At 34.2% G+C, this 20594-nt stretch overlaps 1 protein-coding gene across 10 annotated transcripts in view; it reads right to left on the reverse strand.

Moving 5' to 3' along the window:
- Nucleotides 1-20594, reverse strand: part of AP3B1 (adaptor related protein complex 3 subunit beta 1) — a 147477-nt gene that overhangs the window by 65594 nt on the left and 61289 nt on the right. For all 10 annotated transcript variants that reach the window (XR_015799586.1, XR_015799585.1, XM_014889596.2 and 7 more), the window contains exons 13-16: nucleotides 19911-20043; nucleotides 14161-14270; nucleotides 6180-6356; nucleotides 821-1007 (exon numbers count right to left, since the gene is read on the reverse strand). Coding sequence is in view for 8 of the 10 variants with exons in the window: in XM_014889596.2 (XP_014745082.1) it covers nucleotides 821-1007; nucleotides 6180-6356; nucleotides 14161-14270; nucleotides 19911-20043 (607 nt within the window). In the remaining 2 variants the exon portion in view is untranslated. The remainder of the gene's footprint in view (nucleotides 1-820; nucleotides 1008-6179; nucleotides 6357-14160; nucleotides 14271-19910; nucleotides 20044-20594) is intronic.

Consider the following 20594-nt stretch of genomic DNA (forward strand, 5'->3'; position numbering starts at 1 on the left):
GAATAAATATAAACTAGGAAGCTCTTCATAGGTCAAAAAACTGATTTCAGTCCATAGATTACAATAATCTCCCCCATAATGGTCAATAAAAAAGCTAATCAGTCAGTGTGTTTAGAGGTGTTGCTCTGAAATGTAGCTTCTCTAAAAATTACTTTACTGTGAATATTAAGAATGACAGCACAGTTAAACAATCCATATACATGTCTTGGCACAAACACATCCAGAATTTTAATAGTTTTTCTTCAAAATGGAGCTCCTTTTAAAGCTTCAAAACTAGACCTAAGTAAGTATGAAAATTAAAATGCAAATTGTCACAATAAGAAAGTATTTTTAATTTAGATAGCCTGATAATCTTTTAATTTGAGAAGACAGACAATAGATCTTACTTGTAAAACAACAGGCAAAATGCAGAGGGAAAATGATTTTGGAGAAAGAAATACCTATAAAGATTAAATTTATTTCAGACCAATATAGCATTTGCAATACTCACATTAACAATCTTCTATTAAAGTCCAGATAAAATCCTAGAGCTATTTTCCTAAATTGAAAAATAGTTTTCCTCAAAAGACATACCTTCTGTTATTTAAATAAAATTTATAATCCACATGAACAGAAATGGATCAGTTTGCCAGGGTTTATCATTAGAGAAATGCACTGTGCACCTTGCTTGCTGAAAAGCAAGTAAGCAGACAGAGCATCCTTGCATATTAATCTTTTCTATTTGCTAAGTGACACAATTTGTGAGAGTATTTGAAAATAGAATAAGCTGCCACATTCCTTTACACAATGAACATTTACCAAATGATTTTGGCAGTTATACCTTTAAAAGGAGACTCAAGCAATGGGGCAGGTTTCTGTGCCAGAAATATTTTTTTGGCATATTTGCTTAAAGCTCCACTCTTCTCATTCGGAACAATAAGCTGCCTAATAAATCTTGTACGGTCTCTGATGTCGTAGCTTTGATCATACTTGCCGAGATTTAATACATACTGGGTAAGCAATTTTGTCTGTGGAAAAAAAACAGGACAAGAACAGAATACAAGTTATTTATGATTATTGATAACTCTGGATAAACATATTTAAAGAGGTAATAAAAATGAATGGTTATGTCAAACAAATGTTGCTCCACAGGGAATATGCATTTCTAAAGCTGCAAATGGAATTCTGCAGCCAAAGCACATGTCCTCTTCTGTATTGGGGAGGTGAATGCTGAGTACTGAGAAGCAGCCATGTGCTAGATTATTAAACTGCTGAAGTGGAAAGAAAGGCATCATTAAAAAAATAATCATATATGGCAAACCCGCTGAAGGGTCTACGTGAGGATAATGAATGTGGAAATACAACTAAAAACATGGCACTCAAAACTTAATCGGAAAAATATGCAGGACATCAAAACATCAGAGGGTATTAGGGGGCTGGCAAACTGCTTCTGCTGAGGTGTGTTTTATGAAGAGATACTGTCCCTGGCATAAGCAGTGTCTGCACTCTGACTGCACTCAGTTACTTTATCCTGAATTATGACCCATTAAAGCAGACACATGAATCACTGAACTGGATTACTGCAAATTATTTGCAGTGCATTTAGCTGTTACTTTTTCATAAAAGCAAGCTGCTGATGCCCTCTAAAAACCAGGATAAAAGACTTCTTCCATTTTTTTCTTGAAGCTTAAAGCCTTCAGTAATATCGGTCATTTATTTATTTATGTAAGAGAGCAACTTATACTATCACAGGTTTTTACAGCATAATAACAGCTTCCTAATTTGATGTTTGAGAATATTAACATGTCTTAAATAATTTTAATAATTCAGATAAGTTTTTAATGTAAGAAAATAACATAAGAAAGGAAGGAGACATAGAAAATAGAAATAATGTAGTGTAACCAGAACAACAGTGCTGAATAGACTGGAATCCACTAGATATATTTGAAACATGTATGCCACTTCCTTTATATACAACCTAACAGGAAAAAGAGCAGAAATGCTATACCATCCTAAGGAAGTAAATTTTGGTACTTCAACTCAGAATGGATGCATAACACAGGGTTAAAAATGTATCACCATGAGAAATTTATCTGCTTTATACAAAATAACCTTGCATATATATATTGTTTATCATGCTATTGCTATGACAATAACACAGTTTCAATCATGTGAGCAGAAAAATAGGTCCAAAAAATCAGTGCATTTTTGTATACACTATTTGCTTAAAATTGTTCAGATTAATAACTTCCAACTTGAGGCTATAAGTAGAAGTTTTTTTTCTGGAGATATAAAAACGCTTTTTCAGAAAACTGATTTAACTCCTGTCAGTGAGATACACAGTAAATAGGAAATGGTTCTAATTCAAACCCCATCAATGCAGCATATGCAAGCATTAAAAAAATTAGCTATGGCACCAAAGATTGGAAGAAATTATATATTATACATTAGAATAATATAACAGCACAGTTTAAAAAAACTGTAAATGAAATATTTTTTGTTTATTTTTTTCTCTCTGATACCCAAGAATGACTCTGTGAAAAGGTATTTTTCATCCTTGAGGTACTGTCTTAGCTCTGGGAAACGCAAAACTTTCCCATATGTATTTCACAGTTTATTGGCAGCTAATTCTGTATGAGGGTATAAAATTTTAAACAACTGCATCAGACTGAGCCTACATAATCTGCACTCATGCAGGACTTACACTGTTCAATCTAAATGGAATTGGAAGGGAGGGTTCCCAGGTAGCATGAATTAAACTAAATGAGGGATACCTCCTGCAGCCTTTGCCATCACTTCACCACTGTAAAACAAGACAAGACTCCTTGCTGTCATGGCAGGAAGCTCAGGAGAATGGAACATAAAACATAATGATCTTAACCTGTGATTTGCTATAGGGATGGGCAAAGTTGAGGGCCTTATCACAGTGGACATTTTTTCAGTGAGTGTTGATGGAATTACATAAAGACAAATTAGACAGATAAAGAGTTGATCCTGAAAGACTGCATTTCCTTTAATGGGTCATTTACATTATAGTTTTCATGGAAACAGTGAGGAAACCTAATTTTTAAATTTTTTCTTATGGTAGAGCAATCAAACAAGCAAAAGACCTTTTCTACATGGAGATAGCTAATAGAAACAGTTTTTTTAATTAAAACAAACACACAAACTAACAAATGCACATAAATTTTTCCAACAAAGGAGTTTTCCAAAAAAGCTGAAAATCAATTCAGCAAGCACACTGATTTGGTGAAACATGACAGATTCTGCATACTATGACTGCTCATAGAATAGTGACAAAGTATTCTGATCTGTGATTTGAAGATTTATTATCATATGTCAATATTTCCTGATATCTGGACATGCACATTATATAAGCATAATATAATTTCTTTTATTCCCATACTGCTGAACCCATTCTCATTTTTTGTGCACTTTGCTTTGGCTCGAAGTGCTAGGTTTAGGTATTTCTAGAATTCAATCATCCTCCAGCAACATTTCTGGAATTTTCTAGTGACAAGGATTTAATGCCTATCCTATATTAGCAGCAATTAATTTTTTGGTAGATCCCCACCTGAAAATTTTACAATACAGGTTTTACCAACAGATGAGGCTCTACAATGAGAGAGAAACAGTTATCTATCCACTCTTAGGTATCATTAGCTTTCAGTAACTTGATTCTTTAAACACACAAGATAAGGCTATTGTGCTAAACCACGATTGACATATCTATTTACACCCTGCAACTACTTGGGAATTTTTCTGGTGGGAGTCCTACTAAATTAGACAACAGAAACCCATCAAAATCTCTTTATTCTTTCTGCTATATGCAAGAAATATCTCAGGCAACTGTATGACGTATTTCTCTTATATGAGCTCCATTTACACAGCTATCTAGCACACTCAAGGTTTTATGGTCCTAAGTATTGAAAAAACAAAGCAAGTTTACCAAATAATACAGATAACCAGAAGCAAGCCTGCTTTTATTACATATCTATCCAGATATAACTGAACCTGAAGCTTCCTTAAACTATAAGGAAGTCTTTGAAAATTCACAAGATGATTTCAGGATTTCAAGTATACTTCAAATTTTTATAAGAAATCCTGAATGTTAAAAATCATTCCTGTGAATGTGCTTCACTAAGTGTTTCACCATACACTTAAGAAAATTACAAGCAAATAAAATAATATATTTAGACAAAGGGAGTAAAATAAGCAAGTCTTATTTCCTCCAGAACTTTGTGCTTTTCTCAAAACAAGACTTAACAGATGAGTTCAACCTGACTTTCCTTCACCTGGTGAAAGAGCTCTTTTCATCTGTTTGGGCAGCACTGAGTGTCTCTTTGCCATTCTACCACCACTTTGCAATAAAGTGAAATTTTATCTTTGAGGTTTTCACAGCTCCATTAACTTTGGATGAAACTCATGATTCAACACCAAATTTTAAAAATGAAACTGAAAAATGGCTGGACTTTTTAGGAACTGAAGTAATTACAGGAAGTAATTTTAATAATGAGTGAGTAAAGAAGAGTTACTCCTGGAAATAATCATGTAGATACAGGAAGAGGGTTGTCAGCCTCTTATGGAAAACCCATGGTATTCTAGTTTGAAAGGAACTTTGAATCAAGCCAAGTCACCAAACCTACATTGTTAGAAATTTTATGTGAACACCTTGACCACTTGAGATAATAACTTATTTTTCCACAACCTTAAACTACAAGAGGAAAACACCCTTTGAGGAAATTCATCATTTAGTAGACATCTCAGGAGACAGTTTCTTCTGTTTTATCATCAGTACCATGTTTGAATAAAGGGTTATGCAGCACTTATAACAATGATTTAAAATGTATTAAGATGTGAAGGAGGAAAAAATGCATCACAGAAATCATCACCTCCTTGTATACAATGTTTTTTTGACCAAATATGGCATGGAAGAATTTATGTGCAAAATTACAAAAACTACATGGAAAATTAATAAATATAATGGGCTAAAAGAAGACCGTTTAGATAGTAAAACCAAATCTTTCCTTATCTCATCTCAGCCTTTTCTTTAAGATGAGCAGTGTTGGAGAAAAGTCACCTTTTATTACTACCTAATTTTAGATTGTATAAGCAAAGCATTCACTCCTATCTGAATGCATGGCAAGACAGTTCATCTCCCACATGCCCTATAAGAAAAAGTCTAAGACACATCATGTCTGTAGTTGCATATCACTATCAAGGAACAAGAACGCATCACAGTTGCAGAGGTGCAAGATCCTCTGCTGTGCAAACTGTTGTAAAACAAAGAGGTCTAGCAGCCCAGGAAAGCATATATATCAGACAACGTATTTCTTCTACATTTGGAAAAAAACCCAACACTTCGATTTTACAATCTTTTACAACAATAATTGGAATTACAGTGAAAAATAAGTGTCAGAATGCTACATTTCAGTGATAGGGTTCACTGTGGTGTCACTTAGAAGAGTGAGGCACCTCTCATAGCTATTGTTTTTAGCTGCTTGGAGATCTAAGTTCACCTCTTTGTGTTAGATACCTGACATTTTTAGATTATTTTTACTACTAGAGGTATTAAAACTCACCCCTCCCCAAGATTAAAGGATATAGCAAAAACTAAATCAAACAAACCAACCAAATAAACAAAAAAAGAGAAAGCAGTTACTATCTTTAAAACAAGTACTGATGTGAAGACAAAACAAGGCCTATTACACAGGCATTTGTATTTGCCCATTACTGGCATCTTCTTTTAAATATCCTGAACAAAAAAGTGAGCAGCTTCTTGTTCAAAATGACTGTATTTCCTTGAAAGTTTTAGTTTGAGAAAACATTAAATCACATCAGCAAAATCTCCCACCTGGTATTACTGAAACAATTTTCAGTTCTCTACTTATGTGAAGTAAAAATTTCACGATTTCCCAAAGATAGATACAAAAAAGAGTTTATCTCATCACTACATTCACATTCATGATCCTGCATGCACTGAAAGACTCAATGGTTGGATTTAGTCTGTTAGATTTTTTGAAAACATATATTCAGCTTTTCTTCATAGAATAGAATAAAATAATAGAACGATAAAATAATAGAATAATAGAACAATACGGACTAAGTTTGGTTACTTACATAGAAGAAGTCATTACCGATCTATACAGACTGTGCAAAACCTGTTATGACTCTAAATATAATACTGAGTTTAGGCTTACCTGCTTTGAATTTGTTAAATAGAGTTTTGCACCCAGATTTAAGATCTGCAATTTTACAAGGTCATCTTCGTTTGTGAAGCTCTTGGCTGTCTTTCTCAGAACATCGGGCGCGATCTTTGGAACCCGTTCACAGTACTCACCAATGAGCCAGAGAATGCTGGCTCTGGCTACTGGAACCTGAGAAAACATTGAGCACTCTAAGTTAACAAAGTCACAAAGACTCCTTGCATAGTTGTATGTGTCTGCGTTCATTAACAAGTTACACAAAAAACTATTTAAAGACAATTGCCACGCAAGAAATGCAGCATGAAATTAAATACAGCCACTGTGGTAGACTGAACTTTCATACAAATGAACTGATTCTGACCCAAAACTCATGCATTACAGGTTGATGATACAGAGACACACAGAAGTGACATGATGATGTTCCCAGTACAAGCTTATGAGATCCAGGAACACAGTCCAAGCCTTCAAGATGTGGCTGTGAATTCCTACCACCAGGTTATGGTAAACACCATGTTGAAAGAAAATAGAGCTTTTTTTTTTTTTTTTTTTTTTTTTTTTTTTTTTTTTTTTTTTTTTACTATATTCATACAGAAATGGTTTCCAAAATACATCTTTCTCAATTCCTGCCTATCTAGTTCATAAGCATATGGATTTCTTTAAGACTATTCTTAGCTTTTCTTAATTTTTATTCAGAATTTTATGACAGTAAGATTTATATTTTTGCAAACGTCCAGGACCAGTTGAACTCAGAATATTGGTGAAACAGAAATTCAAAATTGCAATTCACAATTTCTGAATGGGATCTACCATCTTAACTGAAACACTTTGACCAGAGTTCACATAGGTCTTAGCATTTTGGAGCTACTCATCAGTATCACTGAAATAACAGGCAGCAGCAGTTTTTAGATGAACTCCCAGTCTATGATGCTGAGTTCAGAAACACAGCAATGCCAAAAACAGAGGATATCAAAATGGAAAAGCACAGAAGGAAACAGAAACTCATGCTCCATGCAGTTTAGAAGTAATTAAGATTTAAATGAAGTAATATACAAATAGTTTTGTAAAATGTGAGCTAGCCTACATTACCTGGTCATCAAATTAAAAATTTATCTGCGTTACATACATCCCCTGAAAATATTTTTCTCCTTCCTTGAGCAGAAGGAAAAAGAATGCAATGAGAAAGTTCAGAAGTATGTCAGTGTCTGAAGTATGTAGACATTGTATAGCGTCTACAGACTGTGGTGTTCTAACATTCTGTACAGACTCTTGTTCAACAAATGTTGATATGTCAGTGGAAAAGCCTAACTGTTCTAGTCTATCAAAAAACTGACAGTAATTTAGAAAAAAGAGAAGTTTCCACTGCAATTTCAGCTAATTTTATTGCCTTTTCTGAAAGGATCAAAACCATTTTTACTAACATTTTGCATTAGTCATTACACTACACAGTGTCTTTCTTAATAAGCTTACACTAATGGCAGAGTGAGTTTTGCATTAGGTAAGATTCACAGGATATACATGCTTTAGAAATGCAGCATTGTGGTTCTCAAAGCATTTATTCTTACTAACTTTTATATATGCTTTAATTACTTTTCCAGAATGTCTGTTTTTAATATATGAATATCTGTTTCTCAGAATTGCAATGGGAACCAACTATTAAGTATTTTACTCAGTAATCTTGTACCATTTGAAAGTACTACTGATGAAAGTATATTCTACGAGGATAAAATGGCTCACTAAGCTTACTAAGGAAATACTAATCACGTTCATGAGAATTTTTAATGACTAAATGTGCTCCAAAAAGTTTGGAGACAACTCTAAATAAGGTCAACTTGACAGTATTTGCCTGTGTACTTGACATGGTTGCAAATATATTTGCCAACAAAAATATAAACAGGCATGTCATGGGGAAAACAGAGGACTGCTTGCACTGAAAGCAAAAGCGTATCATGGATAAACAGAATGCAAAGTCCAGTAACAACAACAATAAAAAGTCCTGTAAAAGATAAAGGCTAATTTTGATTACGGGGAAGAAATTTCAGGTAGACGTAAGAGAATATTTTGAGAATGGTATAACACAGTGATTTAACATATATAGATATATGCCAATAATGATGAAGATACAGATGAGTTCTTCTACGTGAGTGGACAAAAAAATTAAGTAGCCTTGGAATTTACAGTATGAGAGAGATGAACAAGCAACTGAACAATCGCTATATATAAAAACTTTAAATGCAGTCAGAGTATGTTCGTCTGCAAAATGGTAAGACTGATGCCATTACTGTACACTGATTTCAAAAGGGAAAGAGGTTATTTCTAATGTTCCAAAGGTTACACTGCATTAAGACCTCACACCCAATCCATTATTTTAAATTGGGCTAAAGAATAGTAATTGAGTGGTACATTAGATTTTCCAGTTGGAGCAGTTCAAGTTGCCTACTGTACAGATAGATACCTCTAAATAAGAATATATAGGCAACTTCAGATTTCAGTTATGCTAGATTTATTTTTCTAAAATATTTCATTACAGACTTGTTAAAATACTAAAATTCTCAAGAGATAGCCAAATACCATAGTTTGAGCAGCAGCCTATCAGAAGCATTAATCTTGTTGCCTTTTCATAAAGCAAAGATAGCTCACAGAGTAAACCAATTTCAGTAATAGCATTAATAATGACATGCAAATATCATTATTGTATTTCTCCTCATCAAGTCCAGGACTACACTTTAAAACCACAACAAAATGTATTTAAATATATTTAAACAGTGTGCATTTAAGCACAGTGTTTTACTCTTCAAGTGTTTTTCCTAGTTTGTAAAATAAGATTATTACTGTAATAAACTAGTTTTACAATGCTAAATAATTAGACTAAACAAAGCCTCATTTGAAAAATAGTGACAATGGAAGACAGAAATTTCTTGTTATATTCTGCCTTTTAACCAGGTGGTTAGGTTACTATGTAAATACTGCATATATATTAAACAATTTGTGGCAATTTTGTGCCACAAAAATCAATACCAATTAGAGACTTTTTGAATCAAACCCTGAGCAGAAGCCATTTTAATGAAAAGTGTATGTTGAACTGATGAACCCAATGTTTCTGTGTCACTGGATTCATTTGGGGTCAAAATCACACAATATTTTCAGACTTCTTTTTCCCTGTTTAAGTCTTCCAGTTCTCAACCATGTAATATCAAGTGCATGATTCTGCAGCTGTTATTTCCAGTGCACTCAAAATAGTGAACAAGAAATGAAGCCCCTTCTAGACCTTCACTGCCTTTTCCAGTATAGCTTAAGTAGGGACCTTGAATTGACAAAAATGCAGGAAATAATACTTTCATTATTCAGCCCTGCTCTGCATTATCCTCAAAGGTAAACAGGACTGTAAATTACTTTGCCTGATGTTTTATTCCATATGGCCCGAGCAAGTGGTTAAGTGCACTTTTTAAGCCTTTAGTACCAAGAGGCAGCTTCTATTGCCATTTCAACCCATTACCTGTCTCAAGGAAAATAAATAAATGGTTAAAAAAGAAAAATTAAAAACCAGCCAGACACTCCCCTCAAAGCAAAACTCTGATCAGTTATGGCAATTAGAGAAAGATGCTATAAAGACTTTAGAGATTGCTCTAAGCAGCACAATTGAAAAACTACTGAAAAGTAGTTCTGCTCTTAATATATAAACGCAAGGGTAAAGTCCAACTTAAAATCACCAGTTCTGATTATTCACCTGTCACAAAATGAGATACTCAAATTAGAAATGAGGTGTAATTTTCTCCATTCAGAAGAAAATTTGCATAGCTAGGAATTTTTATAAATTTTACTTCAAATCAGAAATGGAAAGAGGGATAAATTTAATTTGAAATGTCATACTGACAGCAAGAAGAAAAGTAACACAGGAAAGAACTGGAGCAAAAGAGAAGTATTAATTTTTTGTTTTCAAATGGTAGACCTTCAAGGACTCCTCTATTTTTTGAACCTCTACATACAAAATTCCTTTAAAACAAAATTTTTACTGGCAACCGCGTCTCTTATACAGTGTACCAATTTTTTAAAAATTGAGCTATTGTCAAATTATGACAATTGTTCATTAAATCATTACTAATACAAAGGTTTAAAAATGCCTTATTGAAGTGTATCCTAGGTAAAAGAATATGGCTAGAATCTGAAGAGTGCAGAACTGAAATACATACAAAGATATGGATGTCACAGTTTGTGATACCTTAGCAACGCTGCAAGAAAGGAGAACTAAATTAAAGAAAGCAAGCTGCCTGTTCTGTGAAGCTATATCAGAAATATAGCTACAAGCAGTATTTATGCAAAAGTCAAGTTTTTTATCAGTGGATGAATGGACAGAGAAATGTTAAAATCTTTGAGTCCATTACTTTTGCAATAAGAATCCCAATCCAAACCAGTAAATAATAACACTTGTGTCCATAAGTGACGTGATTTTCCTCATATACTGAGCTCTTCAAAATTAGACGCCACTATCTTATTTTTGCTCTACATCTGCAATGCCTAATCCCATCAAGAAGTATTCCTCCTCATCTCTGGATCAGAAAACTGTTCAAACTTGTTTCATCTTCTTGCTCACCTTCTAGAAAGAACTAGGAATAAGTCTAATAAAAAAGAAGAATGTAAGAATTCACCAGCTATCCAAAGAAAAAAACCTGCCTTAGTAGTACTGTCATAGAAAAATCACACCAGAAGTCAAGATTCCCACGACCCAGACAGGAGTCCTTACTGCATATAATCTACGATAATAAATTATTTTTCTAAAAACAGAAAGGCAGAAACAAATCTGGGGACTATTGGCCTTGGAACATTAAGAACAGGACATTAAAAAGTATTCTACACAGACAGATGAACTCCAAGATATTTCTAAGGAAAAAGACATCTTGGAATCATGAACATTTTCAGAAAGTTGTAGAGTTGTCAAGTCAGTGTTCTGCAGAAGTCAAAAGGCAGGCAACACCAGGGAAGTGAGATAAAAAACGGAAAACAAGCAGTATCACTACGTCATTGTGTAAGATTTCTCCAGCATATCTGACTACTATGTACACTTCTGGTCATCCCACTTTAAAACCCACACATCAGGAAAAGGCAAAGAGAAGAGAGAATAACTGATCAGAGATATGGAATGTGAGGAGAAATTAGAATTTTTAGATTAGCAAGCATGATGATGTGGACAGTAAACAGAAGCTTACAGTAACTGGAAGAGAAGATATATACTGGAGGTGTACCACAATGAATTTCTCTGATCTTTAAAATCCTTTCCCTAAAGCATCAGATTCTGTTGCTGCTGGAGATGAAACTTGTAAGAGAGGTTTTGAACTTAATCTTCTTTAAATGGCTCTTTCCCATAAGAATATTTTTCAAACTTCTGTCACTCTAAAAGCTGTATACACAAAACTAATTAAGCCTATCTCAGAGTGCATGCCTAACACAAACAAGCACTACTACAATCTTGGCCCACAGCTTAGCAAATCAATCAATTGTAAAGAATGATAACGTTATTAATACATTGACAGCTAAATGGAAATGTTTTTATGATTTTTAAAAATGGAAGTTTAAAGAGATCCAATTATTCTCTTGTTCAATGTCTTCAGGACACCATCAGACATGCATTTCTCCATTACAACTTTTGAAGGGTGTGAGGAAAGGAGCTGGAATACAGCTAGATCAAGCTGTACTAAGCACAGGCCTAAGTACTCAGCAAGTATCACACACAAAATAGATCTCGTAGATATTTCCCTGAGCACACATGAGATAAAAGTTTAAGGTACAAATGAACACACACAACAGTAAAGGAACAAAAATAACCACTATTTGCAGAAATGTAAGAAATAATCAATCAAAGGATAAACTGAAACAGACCTATCTTCATCATAATTTGGAGTTCACTATATTTTAAGTGAAATTCGTAGTATTTCTTATAGTTGGTCTTATTATTTTTTTTATATATGGTCTTAATATTTAGCTTCTTCTTATTTAGTTTTTTATTTATTTTACATGGTAAAATTGTCATCTTCTAAGTATTCTATATCCTGTCCCTTTCTAAATGGCTTCTGTGGATGAAGAAGATGAAAACAAGAACAAGTAAATTTCAGTTAAGAAAATGACTTGAAATAAATATTGCTGTGAAAGATTTTTAGGCACCTCAACACTGCCAATCACAACCTCACGCCACCACAAGAGAAATTCTGAAATGTATACACTTATCCTTTACAGAAGTAAAGGCTGAGGGTTTTGACTAGATGATCTTTACAGGTCCGTCCTAACCCAAATCATTCTGTGAAGGAATACATTCATTTTCAGACATATGCAGTCAGAAAAATGACACAGCATTCAAATTATAAATATTAACATCTTCAAAATGTATTCTATAATTCAAAGTCTAAAGCATACCAAAGAAAGTATGTATCTTGAAGTTATCATAGAAAGATGTAAAACAATCACCTTGGAGAACCTGCAACTTCTTGTAGGTTCATGACTACTCTAATTCCTAACCACCAATCCTCAGTTCACGAATAAAAACCATAATTCAGAATCGGATTTGGATTTTTACATTATTCCAATGACTGTTCTATCCCACAAACTGTTCTCCCACTGCTTAACATTTTCTGGTATTCTGTAAAACCTCATATTGGAAAACCTCAGAATGTTAAAGTAGTTTAAGTACAGCATGTCTTCTCTGCATCCTCCTTATTTGACTTTAAAAAGGATTTTCTTTTCCACAAAACTTAAGAGTATTTACTTGAAAGTATTAATTGTATAAAACAGCTACAAAACTCTTCTAAGTTTTAAACAGAATATTTAGAAAAGTACCTATTTTCTCTTGTAGAGTATGTAGAAATAAGATGCCAAACTTATTTGGTTAAGTGCCAGAACGTTATTTTTGAGATTGTAATAATCCATCAAAATACTGGACAAATTTTCTGAAAATACAGGTGATTACTATACATGAAGTATTACTTATTTTGGTATGTAATAAGCAACAGTATCTTATTTTGATATGAGCAATTCAGTAGAATTTCTTTTCTTTATATCAGTTACAAAGTGATCATGAGCTCTTAGCATCCAAAGATTTATTTAATCTTTCAGTAAGCACAAACCAAGAATACCATGTTTTCTTTTTCTTTTAATACTCCAAACTTTGCTGAATTCAACTATGGAGAAATTAATGTTCTCTTATTTAGAAACTACTCCATTATCAAAAAATGTATAATTTTATGAAATTAAAGAGTTCTATTTATCATCTCTACAGAAAAATAACTGTTGACAGATCAAAATCTGACACTTTGGGTTTAGGATACAATAGGTAGCTCCTGGACATCATCCCTATACTCTAATTTAGGACAGATCACTGAATGTTTTATTAATTACTAGGCCTGTGAGGAGAATTTGGGAACTAAATATTTGCATACCTAAAGGTCAATTAAATCTAAAGACAGATAATAGGGAATAATTCAAATTTTAATGTTAAATACCACAGAATCTCAAATACCTAGAAGATAAAAATGAAGCTTCAAGACACTGCAATGCACTCAGAGTAGCATGTCTGATACCATGGAAAGGTTACGTAATTTGGGGGAAAAAGGTTTAAAATAAAACTTTCAAACTCCACTCCAGACCATGAAGACAACTGGGTAATAATCCTTAAGTTAACTGTTTATTTTCATTTCAATTTACCCACTCCACATTTTAAACCTGCTATTCATCCTAGAGTAATAGGACTAGCAATACTCAGCATTTCCAGGGATCTATTTAAAAATAGCTTCCCAGACCTAAGGCACAAATTGGAGCTATCTGATAGCTATTTCCTTTCCATTAACATCATAAAAAATTAAACTTATGTCAAAAAGAATTTTTTTTTTCATTTCTCTATATACCTACTTCCGTTTACAGCACAAATTCGAAGGAGAAAAAAATCTCATTATCAGTTGACAAGGCAAATTAGAGAATGCGAACAAATACTCACTGTAATGTTATCCAAGAGTTTGGCCATATGCTTAATAATTTCACCATGGTGTGCTGGCTGGGTTTGCAGCAGTTTCTTAATGACAACAACACTTTCAGCAACTACGATTTCTGTTTTAGACAAAACAAATTATTAATTTTAAAAGCATTTATGAAGAAAAAAAGCCATAAATAATTGATTTTAAAAGATGCAAAAGCTTTCCAAATATGCTTTGCAGAACTGAATTATATCAATTTGGTAAGAAAGAGGTAAAACATCCTAAGTAATCTAAATTTAGCTTCCTGAATCAAGTTACAACAGCAAAAGAGGACACAAACATTCTAAATGTAAAAATACCAACCTAGTACATACTTGTATAAAACTGCTTTTTAGTGAAGCTGAAATTTGTGTTTTTCCTATAAAATTGAGGAACAGTATAAAAAAAAAATCTGTTTTTCATTAAAATTATGCATATTCAAAAGCAATTTGCAGTCTGCAATGAGAATAAAAATGATTGCATTAAAAGTAACAGCTCATTCATACGCTAGAGAAATATCTAAATGTCTCCTTTGCATTTTTTTCTAAACGCAAAGAATGTTTCTGCATCTAAACAATCTCTCTCAGGTCTGTAACCTAATCTTTAGTACATTCAAATGATGCTTCTAAATAGCAAGCTGTTGTAAGATTCATGCAAAAGTCATACACTGAAGTGCCTAACTACTGCAAGAAGTAACATTCATAGCCCAATCAACTTGTATGAAATGTACACTTTTTGAAACTGAAAAGACCCCACATGAGCAGAGGCAAGCTTAAGTGCAAGAGTAAACTCGGTTAAGGAAAGACGAAGAAGCCTAACTACCATTTGTTAAACAGAGGTATTCCTGCATTTCTGCCTGAGTTAATCTGACACATGGACCATTCATTCAGCAATCAAGCATGTTCAAGTTTCAATAGAACAGTATGGGGAAGAGATGTCTAAATTTTGGGGGGCTGTGGGGTTTTCTTGTTGTTTCCTTTTTTGAGAAAGCAAACTGCTTTATGGAGAAAGGCTTTCCAAGAGCTCTGGGTATATCATTATGCCATATGCCTCTGAAATACTTACATTTTAGCCTGTAGCTTTTTGTGTCATCTTTTATTTGACATGACATCTGTCATTTTTCCAGACTAATTTCTTGAAGCAAGGTTAACATCTCAAGGTCTTGCACAATCTTACAGATCAATTTAATTTACACTGTATTTTGCCAGATATTAAAATAGGAAGTCAATTCTTGAAACTTGAAAATTATAATCTGGAATATTTATAGTGAGGAACATCAGAATGGCAACTTTCATCATTCAGTATTTTGTGATACACTGAACAGTTAAGAAAAATAAAACTGAACCAAAAAAATGAGTGGACACGAAGTCATTATTAAAAACAATTGTTGACAATGTAAAACTGACTATGGTAATATCAACTGCAGTAGATGAGATGTCACCATAGGAAATACTTTAATGCTATCTGTGGGAGCAAATTTAAAGAAAATAAACCAGAATTGTAAACAAATTGTAAACTACAACTGTAAACAACTGCAAACTAATATGGTTTTTTTACACAAGTCTAGATACTGGGGGAAAAAAGTACAAACAAAATCAAAATGCATTTTTATCAGAATAAGAACTGGCATAGTTATAAAACCCCATACTCTGCGAGGCTTGCTTTGTGCACACAAAGGACACGAAAATGAGCAGGAAATAAAAGAGAAACACTTAAGTTCAAAACCATAACAAACTCCAGCAAAATAATAGAAGCGAAGATAAAACTGGCATTTCTGAATGTGCAGTAAAAAAATTTTTAAATGTAACTCCTACTAGAATTATCAAAGAGGCAGTCCATACAAGGCAATGATAAATGAACATGAAAATTTTGGAACAGTATAAATCATACCTAAAGGATTATAAAAAGTAAATTAAATTCTTACAATAAAGACCAGAAATCACAGAAAATCTGATCAGAAATGCCTGTATTGATAAAGAAGACTACATGGGGTACCACAAGTTCAATTTTGAAGTCATAGTAAAAATCTTTGTCTCTTCTAACGATTTTGAAGCGATGTGGAATTGACTAAGTAGGACAATCTCGGAGGACCCTGCAGCCTGACAACTCCTCAAAAACTTAAAATATACTCAGTCGTAACTGTTCCATTTTGTCAAATAATGATGTACGCAAAAAAATCAACAATGCAGCAGACAGTAAATTGTAGAACCAAATTAAGGACTTCTCCTATAATCGGGAATTTGCATGCATTATAACAGAACCTCAGAAAATCATCTTAGCAAGGAGTATATTACCAGAGAACATTCAAAAGGTGAATTCTGAAATACAACACTTGAAATCATTAATGTTATATGAAATTTTCTTTCACTTACATTAACACACCCTTGCAGCAACTAAAGCATGCAAGTTAAGACTAATTTATCCACAGTCTACAGCTTGCATAATCACTTTTTTAAAAGTGGCAAAACTGCATCAACTGGTTTTGGACAGGATGCCCTTTTGGTGGCTGCCCCTTCCCCAAAAACATTCAAAGTCAGGTTATATGGAGTTCTGAGCCACTTGGTCTGTGCAACATGTCCCTGCCCATGGCAGGGAGGTTGGACTACACAGAATTTAAAGGTCCCTTCTAACCCAAACCATTCTGTTATTAGGGTGAATAACAATGCTATATGGGCTAAAAAAATTGCTACAAGGCAATCACTAGAGCTAATTACCCAGACAGACCTAACTTTCTGCTTTTCAGAACAAGCCAAAGTTTAAGCTTTTACCTTGTTAACTTTCCATCCTTATAATATAAATAACAAATCTCAGAAATCCTACTAATACATATAAATGGGATGCTACAAGTTGCTTTTATTTTATGTCATTCTAATACTACTTAGAAGAGATATGTACTAGCTACCAGATGTATTAACAGTTCCAGTAGTTTTATGACTTGCAGTTTCACATAGATTTGTAGGGCAAAAAATGTTTTAGCTATCCATTCTACAATTGTTCTTTCCTTTAACCTGCAACTTTCAACAGAAAATGGAAGTCACCCATCTAAGAAAAACCTGCAGGACTTCTAGTATATGCAGTACAGTCAGACAAGAGACTTCCTATAATCCCATCTGTCTCTAATATGTAAAATGACTTTTAGGTAACAGTGGGGCCAGGAGTCACTTGAAACTATCAATACAATTGCTTAAAGGAAATGCATCAGCCCAAAATCAAATTCACATTAGAGAAAGAAAATAACTTTTATTTTTGTCTTCCTTCAGCAGATGAGGAAGGAAAATAATTCTCAGCCCTCACAATGGCTTCACAAAAACAGTCTCTTCAGGAGTCAGTCAAGTTTAGCTTGTGATAATCATACACTAACGTGTCTCATCACTGAAATTCCTAGTTTTTGTTGTGCTTCTGTAGTTGAAATGTTGCTGGTTTTTTTCACCAACATACCACAGCTTTCCTGAGTAGGGAAAATCTGACTTTAAGTCACTTGCAAGCATGCAAAGAAAATTTCAAGAGCAATTCTTGACATCCCCAGAGCCTTGTTTCTGGAACAATGCCCTACCTCTCATCACCCAAATTGCAGAAACATTAACTGCAAAGCTCTTGTGCCAGAGCCAAGATATCCTGAGTGCTGGGTTGCATCTACAGTTATAGAACAAGCACATGGAATCAGAAGGCACTTCTCCCACAAGCTTGTTCTTCAGGATTCTGTTTTGCTTTCGTAGAACTACTATGAGCACCTCTGTTCTGTACTCAAGTGAATTCTTCATAGTAAGAAAACAGTACAGAGAAAGCACAGGTGACTCTGCTGCCACAGACCTCAGAACCTGCCGGACCTACCAGCTTGCACTTCATGCTACACAAAGCAGCAGGACTACTTCCAGGCTCCCAATGACCATGGAAGAAGCAGCGGAGCAAACAGATTGCTTGCAGACTTAACAGTAAAAGTTGGGGAAAAGCAAGATTAACCAAGACTCTTAAAGCTATTCTCTTACACTATGCTAAATCTCTTTTTTATTCCCTTACCATGCCAAAACTCTTACGTTCAGTAAGCTGTGACTATCAGCAATTTCCTGCCACCTGGGGAAAGGTACCATGTAAATTATGCCATTCTATTCGTTCCTTGAAAGAAGGAATAAAGACACTGCAGCTATGGTAAAGCAATTTGCCAGCTGCCAGGTTTAAAAGATCCTCAATATATCCTTTGCAGCCTTTCAGAACAGTAAGCACAAGATGATAATTTTATTTGCTAGACAACTACTTAGAAACAGACATGAAAACTAATCTTGTTGAGACAGACCTTTGTGTACATGTACATGCATATATGTGTGAATATAAATATATACATATATACATACTGAATCACTCTGAAAAAATATAAATTGACAGTCTATAATAAAAGAAAAAAACATTTTCCTCTTATCTTGGTTCCTTCTTAGCAAAACAAAAACAAAACAATAAAACAGACAGGATTGTTAACAAAATTTGTATTCTGAAGTGCCAGTTTTATTATTTAATTTAAAACAGAAGAAATATGGAGATTTGCATATGCTGAAGAAAGCCTACTCAGAGGAAGATTGCTAGAAGAATCAGGCAAAATCAAGAACAACTTTGAAGCTTGTATTTTTACTATGGTTGTTCCTGAATATCATACAAGCAGGTGCACTGTGAAGACATGGCTTTGTAACACAATGCGGAAAGATATTTCAAACACAGCTGATAATCAGAAAGGCTTAAACATAAATAAGATGTATAGCACTAAGAAATCAAAGTCGCGGATATTCAAAATACAAAGCTATACACTGAGGCCACTCAAGAATTACTCATACAAGATGAGGTGGTTGAGAATGACAACTCAGTTCATAAAACAAATGAGAGAAAGTTCTATGTGCATTAGTGGGTCACTGGCCAAATATGTGCTGCCAAAATGATGTCCCTAATACAGGCCTTCTCAGGATTACCATGAAAAAATGTCCAGGAGATATAGAGAGGCATTAATGCTGCTTTTCAAAGCCAAGAGCAATGTCACCTAAGTTCTTTGAACTGTTTGAACTACTCCAGGACACTCCAAAATCATGCTTTTGCTCCTTCCTGACATTATTTATTAACTCATATTACTGACTTCTTATGAAATAAGAATATGCCATATTCATTGGTAACTGGTAAGAATAGACAATATTATTAGGTATTGACTTACCATGCTGCTATACTCCATTTGACTTTATCTGCTCCTTGTTGTGCTCCTTAGTGATTTGAAACTTTGTTTCACTATCCAAAAATAACAGTAGCCTAGACTACAAAATCAAGCCAAATCTAGGGGCATTTATCCTAAAATTATTTAATACGCGTTTTCAGTTAGGCATTGATGCACTACAAAAAAAAAATTCCAAGCTTTCAGCACCCTCTACAGGCTAACTGCTTTGATGCAACTTGAATTGTAACTAACTATTGCTGCCAATGATAATCAAAACAGCACACTTTAATAATCACAGCATTTTAAGAAAAAGTAGGCAAGCATGTAATTGAGGGCCACAAGGAATTAATTTCTCTAACAGAGGAGAAAATAACGACTCAGTGAATATCAGAGCCTTTGGAAGTGCAGGATTTTTATCTACTTGTGTCAGCCAAATTCTTATAGAAGTCAACCCTCCCTTCTTGATGTGATCTGAAGCTTTGTGTGATTCTCCCTAAGAAAACATTTCATGCCATCAGCTACCCAGAAAACAAGAGAATTTTAGCTTACCATCCCTGTTGGACAGCAAACAGACGAGGCCATTAAGGCACGTGTCAGTCACTTCGGTGATGTTAGTTGCGCATCTGCCTATAGCCTGAATCGTAGCTGCAGCAAACTGCTTATCCTGGCTTTTCACATAAGTCTAAAGAAACAGGATTTTTGTTAGCCAATATATAACTCTTATCAACCAAAGACTTACCATATTATTCTCATGAGGCAGACATACTGTAAAATAAATTAAACTTACAAAGCTACATTGCACATTAGAAGCTATAATTTCGCACCACGTTGTCACTTTAAGAAGACATTTTCTTGCACGCTTTGGTCACCCATAGCCATGCAAACCTCTGATTTCAAGAAAGCTTGGGGTAGGGGGCAATTACCCAAAAACAGCCATTAGTTTGTGTGCAAGATTGGAGGAGTTGATGAGCTCTCTCTTCAGAGGTTTCAGTTCATTTAACTAGGAGCATCTGTGAAACTATGAATAACCTACCTGCCTGAGAACCAGTACCTTTCACAGAAATCCAGCCAGAGAACTGAAGCAATGCAAATAGATGTCACAAGCAAAGAGGAAAGAAAGAAGGACAGACACTGTTTCACAATATAGGCAGAAGATCTTGCTGACACATGAAGATATTGGAGACAATAGAAACTATTTCATCAAATGACTTACGGAAATGAGTTTTGGCAACA

The sequence above is a fragment of the Sturnus vulgaris genome, chromosome Z, assembly GCF_052056855.1.
Source record: "Sturnus vulgaris isolate bStuVul1 chromosome Z, bStuVul1.hap1, whole genome shotgun sequence".
NCBI lineage: Eukaryota > Metazoa > Chordata > Aves > Passeriformes > Sturnidae > Sturnus > Sturnus vulgaris.